At 40.3% G+C, this 12,804-nt stretch overlaps 1 protein-coding gene across 1 annotated transcript in view; it reads left to right on the top strand.

Annotated features, from left to right (window-relative positions):
• LOC142195319 (zona pellucida-like domain-containing protein 1) overlaps positions 1-12,804 on the top strand; it is a 31,621-nt gene that overhangs the window by 13,811 nt on the left and 5,006 nt on the right. Inside the window, exons 5-9 of the mRNA XM_075264975.1 lie at positions 2,006-2,078; positions 3,113-3,210; positions 3,741-3,821; positions 5,236-5,407; positions 7,171-7,279. Of these exons, the coding sequence (XP_075121076.1) occupies positions 2,006-2,078; positions 3,113-3,210; positions 3,741-3,821; positions 5,236-5,407; positions 7,171-7,279 (533 nt within the window). The remainder of the gene's footprint in view (positions 1-2,005; positions 2,079-3,112; positions 3,211-3,740; positions 3,822-5,235; positions 5,408-7,170; positions 7,280-12,804) is intronic.

The raw sequence follows: 12,804 nt of genomic DNA, 5'->3' as shown, positions 1-12,804 counted from the left end.
CTAGCACCTGGTCTTGCTGAATTTCTGGACCGTGACCATGAAAGCTGTGTACTGTACCTGTGTATAATTGTTGCTCCATGTGTTGACGTTGGCCTGCACCTTTCCCCCTATGGACCTTTCAAAGGAAAGGAGGTCCACTTAGTGATATCAAGCAGGGACAGCAAAATAATGACAACGAGGTAATCTCCATTGAGTGGAATCCCGTAAGGGGTATGGCAGCATCTGCACTGACAGGTTAAAGTTTGAGACCAGCCGGATGATTGAGTGAATATTGCTGTTTACTGGACACACATTCCCTCATGGATGACACTGGCATGGAAGGAGGAGGAGGAGAAGAAGTAAAAGGAGATGTGTCCTGTCTACAAATAAGATCATGGGGAAAAGGTCTTGTTCACTTTTCCTGCCAGTGACACTGGATGATGATGCAATTCCATGTGAGCACAGGGAGAATTAGTTTCTACATTTTTACCTGCATGGATATGGCTAATTTTCTGCTTGCAGATCTTGCATCTTGCCATGGAGCCATGGATTTGTCATTTGTTAATGTATATAAAAAAAAATGCCCATATGGGAACATCTTTATTGTTATTGTTAGTATTAATATTTAGATGGATGACAGTTTCCTCCTCCCACTTTAGCATGTTCCATGTCAGCCATAATTTCCACCCGTTTTCTGATGCAATGTATGTTAAATGTGCTGAACAGTGAAAACCCACCAATGCCCCACACATGCCAATTACCCTCTTGCTTTTCTTAAAAGTGGTGAGAGCAGCATGAACAGACCAAAGGTTGCAAAATTTTACTAGTTTTACTTTCAGGGGATAGAGGACAGTTTCCACCTTTAACATTTGCATAGCTGTTCTTACTTTTGCTTATGCTTCAAGCTTAATAGGGTTGTACCAAGCTTTGAGCTGTCAATAAGGTAGGAAAATTTCATGATTGGTGGGGTCTGACTGCTGAGAACCCCTCAATTATGAATATGTGGGTTCCGATGGAGAGGCAGGGTGAGCATGTGCTTCGGTTTATTTGGTGCTTCCTTAAAGAATGAATAGTGTGGCAGGGCACATTCATGGTTTGCTGCTCCATCAGGGCAGAGTTTTGGACTGGTTTTGGATTGGTGCAGGTCCAAGTGAGTAAACCACTGTACATCATGAAATTATCCCATATCATATAACTAGGAAATAACTTAAAAACTTATTACAACCCCTATAAATTGCACCCACAATTAACAAGAACAAATTACACGAACCGACTTTCAGTTTATAGACACCAATATCTTCAGTGCAACCTACATGTATACGATTATAATTGTTTGTATATACATTTATGCCATTCTTTGTAATGGTTATGGCTTTTAACCATATATTGTACATTTACATGTAAGTTATACAAATGAATAAGAGGATGTTCACATAGCTGTTATAAAAGCCCGTTGCCCTCATCCATCATAGATTGAGACATGGACATTAGTAATGAATGCAGATGAAACTCCATCTGGTGTCTGTTCCCTTTCACTCTAATATAAAAAACGTGATCAATGCATTTTCTGTAATAACTGTTTATTTTTGTAACAGAATAAAAAGTCCTACATGCACATCTTTTTCTTCTGTTAGAAAAGTCACAAATATCCTGGGAGAAAGCTTCTGTCATGTTTTACATTACAGTAAATGCAGACAGCTGCCAGATGGAGGGGGCTCTGTCTGCATAAGTCACCCTATTGCTGTTAATGTCCATTGCCTAATCACAGTTTTTTAACGCTAGTGTGAATGTACCCTGGCCAGGCAATGTCCTCCAGATCCTCTTTTGTATCGATTCCTGTCATGGTCTTCTACAAGATGGTCAAGAGTAGAGGATTCATCTTAATAATGTTCACTATATGTAGAACATATGAAAAGGAAAAGTTGACTTGAGCATTTGAAAAGTAATTAATTGTGTTATCTTATCTAAAATACTCCTTTTTTATATTGTATAGCTCTAAACAGTAATGACATATTTCTCTTTATAGGGCTGGAAATAATATAGCTATCAATACCAATAATGGAAGCTTCATCAGCACACTCTCTATGCAGCTTTATGTAGTAAGTAGCACTTTCCTAATCACTGTAGGTCAGAATTTATATATGAACAATTATTATTATTACTACTATTACCACAACATTATCTCAATCAATATAACTATTAGAGATGAGCGAACAGTAAAATGTTCGAGGTTCGATATTTGTTTCGAGTAGCCCCTCAATGTTCGACTACTCGAATTGAATATCGAACCCTATTATAGTCTATGGGGGGGAAAATGCTCATTTCAGGGGTAGGCAACATTCGATCAAATTATACTTACCAAGTCCACGAGTGAGGGTCGGGCTGGATCCTCCAAGAAGTCTTCTCTGTGCAGCGTCCCCACGGCTTCTTCCGGCTCTTCAGTCACTCTGCCAGGCATCGGACCTGGGCAGAGCTGACTGCGCATGTCTGCACTACAAGCGGGCATGTGCAGTCAGCTCTGCCCAGGCCCGATGCCTGGCAGAGTGAATTCAGAGCCGGAAGACGCCGCGGGGAAGCTGCACAGAGAAGACTTCTAAAGGTAGGAGAAGAACCAGCGTTGATTGGCCGACTGTATAGCATTCGGCCAATCAATGCTGGTTCTGCATCGAACCTTTCCATTCGAATAACAAGAAGTACTCGATCGAGTACGAGTATTTCGAATACCGTAGTATTCGATCGAATACCTACTCGATCGAATACTACTCGCTCAACTCTAAACATAACTATGAATAGGACAAAGAAAGACATTTGAATACATGCCTACACTATTATAAGATTCTCCATTGACTTCTTTGATATTGCTACAGACAAAAGAATGTAAAACATGCTTTATTTTATGAATATAATGCTCATGTTCTTGCTTGTATGTGCATTATAATGATGTAATATGTAATTACATGCCCTGTTAATAGAAATACTGTCTACTAAAGAGCTACTTGAATTGTGTCAGTTAATTCGCTTTATATCTAAACTAAGCCTTGTAAAGCGAAGAAGCTAACCACATTGATGCAGTACTATATGCATATTATACACTATCCAGCAGTTTCCATTTTCAACTACATATTCTTTTTAGGATCCAAACTATGGCAGACCTCTCATTATTCCACCAACTGGAATCAAAATAAACACTACGGTCTATGTGGAAGTAAGAGCAACCAACTTAACCGACAAGTAAGAAAAACGCTTTATATAAAAGGGAATCTTGCAATGTTTTCATTGATGAATCATTAGTATTACAGTATATAAACCACAAAAGGAAATACTTGGTTATAACAACAAAACTTGGTTATAGTCAAACAAGAGAAAATATTATTGCATAACTGTGAAATGGATTTCATATGTGACTACTTTGTAGTAAGATCATATACTGTATACTTGTTTGCATTACATACACACATGCAACATTGAGCCCATAATTGCCCCAACTAGATAAAGATGTATGACGTTAAATCCTATATCTATCCATTTATCAGACTAAATACCCCACTTCCTCCAAGGTAGAAAGTTTTATGGTGCAGCAAGTATTGAATTTCCTAATTTACACGTTACCCTCTTCTATATCAGTCTAATATCCCCCTTTCATTGGTGGTAATATCTCAGCACTCCACTACCAGCTGAAGCCTTGATACCGATAGTATACATTTATGTTAAAAAAAAAAAAAAACCAAATAAATGTAAATAATTTCTTTATTTTTTCACAGGTTCAATATTTTGCTGGACCGGTGCTATGCATCTGTTTCACCATACCCAACTAATTCAACTTATTATGACCTGTTTGTTGGGTAAGATAAATTCTACTTTTATGTTCTTTTTAGCAGAAACAGAAACAGAAAAACTGGTGTTTTCCATATACAGTAGGTATAATAGAGGTCCACAGAGGAACATACTTCCTGTGAAAAAAGCTGCAGAAAAAAATGTGATGTCTTTCTATCTGCACCTTTTTTTTTTCTGTCTCACTACGTGGGGCCTTAGGGTTGGTTCACACTAGCGCTTGTATTCCGTCCACAAGGAGTCCGCATGGAGACCCCCCGAACGGAATACCAACGTTAATGCAAGTGCTGTGCAGTTAAACACACGGAGCCCATAGACTATAATTCACAATTCATTTGTGCGGACAGTGTGCGGAAAGCACACAGAGCCCATTATAGTCTATGGGCTCCATATGCTTTGCAAGCACATCGCTTGCAATTGCGATTGCATTCCATCTGGCGGGGTTTCCATGCGGACTCCTTGCGGACGGAATACAAGCGCTAGTGTGAACCAACCCTTAGCCCTAAATCATTTCTCTACACATCTAAAGCCCATTGCACATGACTATTTGCTAGGTCAGTGTGCTAGCCAGGTTTTTCCCTGATAGCACACTGACTCATTCATTTCTGTGGGTTGATGACCGTGAATTACACAGTCCTGTGTGCCGGCCTACAGTCCAAGCCCACAAAATATAGAGCAGGTCCTATTCCTATCCAATTTTGCGACTGCGATCCATAGGTTCTATTCATTTAATGAATAGGGCCACGGAAGCATGGGCAGTGCACAGATGGTACACGTGTGACATTCATGTGCTGCCAGTGTGCCAGCTGTGCCATGGAATCAGTCATGTGCAACTCACCATAGTCTTTGATCTTGATTGATTGATTGCCAGTGGATAAGATCAAAAATTCAGGAACTTTCTATCATCAGTCACTTAAGCGAAACTCAGCCATGATTTCCTTATCGTGGACATCACATAAATGAGAAGATAACCTGACCAAAATAAGGAAATCATGGCTAGGTTTATGGCAAATATCAGACCATAGAAAGTTCCTGCATTCATGGTTGTATCCACTGACAAACAATCAAACCAAAAGTCTATCACCTCTAAGACGATTAGAGAAAATCTTCAAAATTCTTACAAAAATGTTTAACTTTTAATTGTCTACAAATCCAACAATAGTTACATTCATGGAAACATTATTGAATGTGACTTAGTATTGTGAAAGGGAACAACATTGTTTAACATCATTTATGTTGTACTTATTTACTTAAGAAATCGATGCTATTTACGTGAGAATACAAGTAAACAGCATTGATTTCTATCGCTTCAGCTGTTTACTATGTTTTTTGCTTTTCCATAAAAGTAGGATCTATTTTATTAGTTATTTCAGTTTTATACTGTGTAAGAAGAAACACATAAATGTGCCATTGTTTGTTTTTTAGATGTACGAAGGACCAATATACTTTCATAACAATTAATGGAGACAGTCAAGTAGCGCGGTTTTATTTTACAGCTTTCCGATTTCTAGAGCAATACACCCAGGCCGTGTCCACTTTTTACTTGCATTGCATAACTCGACTTTGTGAAACATCTGCTTGTAGTAGTTTTAAACCAGTGAGTATAATATTATTCCATCTTTATACTTTGTTCTTTTACAATGGTTTGAAAACAGCAAACAGATTAAATCCATGTACATCAATAACTCTTCGTAACAGAAACTATCCACTTCATAGATTTGTTTATTCCATTTTTCATATAATTCCTCCATGTAGCGCAGACGGCTTGTAATCTCTCCGAGCCATTTTTCATCAGCCTCCATCTCAGTGGGGCTCACAGTTTAATCTCTCCATCCTCAGACCTATGGGTTATGGACAATCATCACACAGGAAGCTGATTTACTTATCAGTCTGAAGAGTGGGCGACAGCAGCTTCACCTGGAGGAAATACACGGAAGCGCATTGAAAATGCTAATGCTAATTTCTTTATGATTTTGCACCTGGTCTTACGTAGTATAATGTAAATCTTGGACCCTATGGATGCTAAGCTAAACAGTGTGAACCACTGTGCTCAGGTGCGGCATCCGTCCCAGACTGGAATTTTTTTCTCAAAAAATAGAGCTATATTTATTTTACTTAAATTCACTAGTTTATCCAGATCATTTGTTTCTATGAGCAGATTAATAGTTTGTATTTATAGGGGATGTTTGCTTCGGACAATCCCTATATGACATTAAGGCCAGGGACCCTTGTGGCATAACTGCTGTGGCGTTTTACACAATTCTAACAAATCCCACCCACACATTGCAGATAAATGCAATACAAAAAAAAGAATGAATGACTGTTTTCTTACCACATATGAAGAGACAATTTCGGGAGGTGCCAAACCTAGCCTCCGGGCTAGTAGAGGGCAAACCAGCAATGGTATAAAGTAGAAAAGGTTGGTTTGCGACACTCCTTCAATAAAAAATAACCTTTCTTTTATTTAATCCATTAAAAAGAGACACACGTAACAAAAAAAAAAAAAGAAGTGCAAAAAACACACAAAAGGGGTGTGTTAAAAGAAAGCGGTTTCTTTTAACGCACCCCTCTTGTGTGTTTTTTGCACTTCTTTTTTTTTTTGTTACGTGTCTATTTTTAATGGATTAAATAAAAGAAAGGTTATTTTTTATTGGAGTGTCGCAAACCAACCTTTTCTACTTTATACCATTGCAGATAAATACCTGCGATTCCCCAAACTGTCATGTCGCAGCATGTCGATCATACCTATGGAAATGGCAACATTTTCCCTATAGGTATAATTGAAGCAGAAAATCTCTGCAGACTTTCTGTAAAAAACGCAGCAGGAAAAAGATAAGAAAGATAATATAATCCTTTAATAGTCCCACCATGGGGAAATTCAGTATGTTACAGCAACATGGATCATATAGTAATATATTAAAAGAAAGAACACATACAAGCTCAGAATAGAAGATGGAGAAGATACTAGGAGTCATAGCAATTAAAAAGAAAGGAAAGACTTCAGGATCATTTAGTTCTCAGTGCGGATTGATCTTCGCTTAGCCTGATGCGTTTGTGCTGCGGTTTTTCCAGCAGCCCTTTTTCACTGTGGCCTGCTGCGTATGGCCTTAGAGTCTGCGTCAAGGAACATGCAGTGCTGCACATACATTTATTTCTTTGAATTTATCCCCAAAACTTTCAAGATTTCATCCTTTCCCATTTGACTTTCTTTTGTTGTATATAAATACTTCTTTTATTCTTTTTTTTTTACAGTAAATGTGTTATGCTTTGAATACCAACATTATATGCCAAAAAAATGTTCTTTATAGTTGAATCATATACGGTAGAATGTATTTTCTAAAACTGCATACTACCTTACAGTCTTGCACAAGAAATAAAAGGAATGTTAGAGCTGCCTCCAGTTCTTCAGGATCGGTTTCTGATCCAGCAACCATTACTTCTCCAGGCATTCTGACCACCAGTGATAATGGTAAGTCAAAATAAAAAGTCCCATACACTGCTACTGATAAATGTTACCAGCTGACATAACAAGTATGGATGTTGTAAAGGGAAGATATTTTCTTTGGAAAGAAAGCTTCTGCTTGATTTTTCATACTGATGACATATCCAAAGAATAAATCTTCGGTACGTGGTCTGTTGGCGTTCTATCTATAGAGCATCAGTATGAAAGCTGAAATTGGGGCCAAACAACACCTTTAGGCTAAAGACTCACGTTGCAGAAACACAGCTTTTATTGTTGCAGATTTTGTTGTGGTTTTTTGAACCAAAGCCAAAATTGGATTTAGGAGAACTTCTGATATTTCACATTCCTTTTGTAGCCATTCTTGGCTTTGGCTCAAAAAACTTCAACAAAATCTTCAACAACACAAAATTTGCATTTCTGCAACATGGGGCTTCCAACCTCATCTTATACAGGATCTTCCACCAAACAAATTATTATAAAATACCACATTATTCTGGTTACTATTGTTTCTTTGTTTCTTGTTACCACTTTTCTCTCAGAGTTCCTCCATTTTTCTGCTCTTTCTGTCATTCTTTCTATGCAAATAGGCCTTTGGTATGCTAATGAATAAATAACTTGATAAATGTGATGTCCTAGCCCTCCACTGTCAACAGTACATGAACATTTCAAACTGTTCAATATATCTACACTTTTGGCGACTCTAATAACATGGACAGCTTTGGTTTGTCACTCTCTTCTCTAGTTCTCTGGTGATTTCCATCATGGGGATTCTGAGACTATCCCTTGGACTTGATTCTCTATCTCAGCCTGTATTGGTGCTATTTTTCAGCTATGAATAGCAGGGGTTCCCTTTTATACCACAGTGGAGATGTTCTATGAGCTATAGGGTCCATAGTTTATTGGTCCTCTTCAAATGTCATACAACCCTTCAAATACTGTCCTACAGCTGGAAATCCTTTGGGTTCTGAGCTAATTTATTTTTAATAGAACAAAATAGAACTATTATAAATCTTAATAGATGTAATTGATGTGTTAGGATATATCATATCTATTTCATTTTTCTGGGTAGAATAGCAGAATAACAATGAAACCAAACTAAACTGAGGCTAACTGTAGGTCTGGCAGAAAATGTATTGGAGCAGATTTATTATCATGTCTAAAAGAAAAGCTGCCTTTGTTTCCTATGGCAACCAAACATAGTCACGCTGCCACTCATAAAACTTCCCCTTTAATTATTAGTAATACTACATTCTAAAGGAAATGGAATAGGGAATAGTTTGCAGACTAGTAGGGAATAGAGATGAGTGAGTAGTGAAATATTCGATATTCGATATTTGTTTCGAGTAGAGCCTCAGTATTCAACTACTCGATTGAATATCGAATCCCATTATAGTCTATGAGAAAAAAATGCTCATTTCAGGCTAAACCACTATTCGACTAAAGGAGAGTCATCAAGTCCAGGAATAGCAGGAGGAGAGTGTTTAGGAGGAGTGCTGTGCAGTTAAAGCACACGGACCACATTATAGTCTATGGGGTCCATGTGCTTTAACTGCACAGTGCTTTCAGTTGTGCTAATATTCCGTTCGAGGGGGATACACTGTATAGCATTTGGCAAATCAACACTGGTTCTGCAGCCGGCTCATCCTTGCTAGTCGGAAGAGCTGGCAGCTTGCAGTTATGCGGAAGCTGACTTTTTCTCATAGGAATGCATTGACCAGTGTTGATTGGCCAGTGTACAGCATTTGGCCAATCAACGCTGGTTTTGTCAGAGGCTTGTGTGTGAGGAGGCGGAGTCTAATATTGGACCACAGCAGTCTCCATTGTGGTCCAATCTTAGACTCTGCCTCCTCACAGATGAGCCTCCGGCAGAACCAGCGTTGGTTGGCTGAATGCTGTACACTGTATATCATTCAGCCAATCAACGCTGGTCAATGCATTTCTATGAGAAAAAATCAGCTTCCGCATAAATGCAAGCTGCCAGCTCTCCCGACTAGCAAGGATGAGCCTTCTGCAGAACCGGTGTTGATTTGCCGAATGCTATACAGGGTATAGCATTCGGCAAATCAACGCTGGTTCTGAATCGAATCTTTACTGCGAATAGCCATAGTATTCTAACGAGTACGAGTATTTCGAATACCGTAGTATTCTATTGAATACTTACTCGATCGAATACTACTCGCTCATCTCTAGTAGGGAACAAACTGCCCAGAACCCTGCTTATATGGAAGATATTTTCATGTTGTCACCTGTTCCGAATGGAATGCTAGTGTTAGGATGGGGTCCCGCAGGTTTCCCTTCCAGCGGACAGTGCCACCTGCGGGTCAACCCAGCTCTTGCACTCGGCGTCTTGCAGTGGGATGTGTGGAGTCTAAGTCCAGTTTTCTGCCTACTGAGCATGCTCGGACCTTTTGGAGGTGCTCAGAGGCTAAGTCCCATTCTTCCCCTACTGAGCGTGCTCAGACCTTTTGGAGGCACTCAGAGGCTAAGTCCTATTCTCTCCCTACTAACCATGCTTGGACCTGTTGGAGCCACTCAGATACTAAGTCCAATTTTGCCCATACTGAGCATGTTCAGTGAAGTTATGGCCACCGCCCTGTGGGTGGGACATGCCTTTTTATAGTGTGAGCTGACGCCTGCCGGGTGCTCACTCTTTGACTAACTAACTTTGAGACAGTAGAAAAAGAGAAATTCGCCGGCAGCTCTCCGTGAATAAGATATAACTTTTATTATAAACACATCTTAAAATGACAAAAAATAGATGCAAGTCATAAATCAAAAAAAGAAAAAGAAGAAAAATTCCCCCTAAAAAAACGCAGACGCGTTTCGGAACGTCGGAACTTTGAGACAGGGCTAGGTTCCAGTGAGGCAGGTTGTCAGATTTAGGCATCTAGGATAGGATTCCTTGGCACTGCCGGTGGGGACCTGACTAGCCTATTGAACTATCTATTATTAACATTGGTGCTCCAAGCTATTGTGTAGTCCTTTATGTTTCTGACTAGGGGTGACACTTAACCTCTGGCAGCCTACCCTGTGTAGCAGGGTGAATCATATGCTAGAGTCTACCTCTCTGCTGGAAGTTCGCAGAAGACTAGTGCTAGACTTCACTTGATTTTGCCCAGCAGCTTTACACAGGTGCACTTTCCCAGTGAAGTTAAGTGGTGACAGTTTGTTGCAGTCTGTTCACACTAGAACCGCACAAACACCACTGCCAGTGTAGTTAACTGGTGATTAGCATATCAGGCACACGGCTACCCTCCTGGGGCTTGTGGACCTCACTGCAGTGTCTTGCAGTCTAGCGGTTCTGTCGACATTTAAAATCATTATTTTCATATATATATATATATATATATATATATATATATATATATATATATATATATATATATCTCCCTATATTATAAAAATGAATTTCTGTCTGTCTGTCTGTCTGTGCTCTAATGCGAACCAAACGACTGGACCGATCTTCACCAAATTTGGTACAGAGACACTTCAGGTATCCGGGAAGGTTTAAGACGAGACTCCAACTCGCTCGGACGTACCGTTGCTGAGATACAGCATTCCAAACACAGTGCCCCCCCTTAGCCAATACAAACCTGCAAGACTTTCACTCATATTCCAACTGCAATACACACGATCACTCCACATGCACAATACAACACTGATATCCAAACTGAGATACACGCATCACAGGATTAGATACACAGATCAGCACACAGTACCACATGTTAGAGGATTAGATACACGGGTCTGCACACAGTCCCACAGACCAGAGGATTAAATACGCACTTCTGCACACAGTTCCACACACTGAAGGATTAGATAAGTGCGTCTGCACACGGTTCCACATGCCGAAGGATTAGATACAGGCGTCTACACACAGTTCCACACTCCAGAGGATTAGATACGCACATCTGCACAGAGTACCACATGCCGTAGGATTAGCTACACATGTCTACACACAGTTCCACACTCCAGAGGATTAGATACGCGCGTGTACACACAGTACCACATGCCATAGGATTACATACACGCGTCTGCACACAGTACCACACAGGGGAGGATTAGATACACGTGTCTTCACACAGTTGTACACGCCATAGGATTAGATACACGCGTCTGCACACAGTACCACATGCCGTAGGATTAGATACACGCCTCTTCACACAATACCACACAGGGGAGGATTAGATACACGTGTCTTCACACAGTTGTACACGCCATAGGATTAGATACACGCGTCTGCACACAGTACCATATGCCATAGGATTAGATACGCACCTCTTCACACAATACCACACAGGGGAGGATTAGATACACGTGTCTTCACACAGTTGTACACGCCATAGGATTAGATATACGCGTCTGCACACAGTACCACATGCCGTAGAATTAGATACACAGATCAGCACACAGTACCACATGCCGTAGAAATAGATACACGCGTCTGCACACAGTACTACACGGGGAGGATTAGATATGCGCGTCTGCACACAGTACCACACGGGGGAGGATTAGATACGCGCATCTACACACAGTACCACATGCCATAGGATTAGATATGCGCGTCTGCACACAGTACCATATGCTGGGGGATTGGATACGCGCATCTACACACAGTTCCACACGCTGTAGGATTAGATATGCGCCTCTTCACACAATACCACACAGGGGAGGATTAGATACACGTGTCTTCACACAGTTGTACACGCCATAGGATTAGATACACACGTCTGCACACAGTACCACATGCCGTAGGATTAGATACGCGCGTCTGCACACAGTTCCACACACTGAAGGATTAGATACGTGTGTCTGCACACAGTTCCACATGCCAAAGGATTAGATACGCGCATCTGCACACAGTACCACATGCCGTAAGATTAGATATGCACGTCTGCACACAATTTCACTTGCTGGAGGATTAGATACGCGCTTTTCACACAATACCACACGGGGGGATTAGATATGCGCATCTGCACACAGTTCCACACGCCGGAGGATTAGATATGTGCATCTGCAAACAGTACCACACCAACAAGGATTGGATACTTGCATCTAAACACAGTACTACATGGGGAAGTATTAGATACAGCTTTACTCCAGGTATCCATAACAACTGATCACAGGTTTTTCACTGACATTCAAAATGAGATACACATAATCACATGACGCTTATGGACATACACACAAACCACATACAAAATACACCAATGCAAAATTGGACAATTCTTATGGGGCCACTACACAAACATAAAATGTAATATACCCGTGCGAAGCCGGGTCCTCCCTCTAGTATATATATATATATATATATATATATATATAGACAGAACCATAACAGCTAGTCAGGCATCATGCACAATCTTCCATTCATTACAATGGGAGTGCCAAAATAGCCAAGTGCTATACTTCAGCTATATCTCATTGAAATGACTGGAGCACTGCATAAGTTGCCTGACCACTGCTCCTTTCAGAATTCTTCTGGTTGTTGGGGGTCTGATCAGTTGGACCCTTACTGATCTGTTAGTTAT

Source organism: Leptodactylus fuscus, chromosome 2, assembly GCF_031893055.1.
Source record: "Leptodactylus fuscus isolate aLepFus1 chromosome 2, aLepFus1.hap2, whole genome shotgun sequence".
NCBI classification, from domain to species: domain Eukaryota; kingdom Metazoa; phylum Chordata; class Amphibia; order Anura; family Leptodactylidae; genus Leptodactylus; species Leptodactylus fuscus.
Note: the sequence above shows the minus strand (reverse complement) of the source record. Positions and strands in the feature narration are given on the sequence as shown.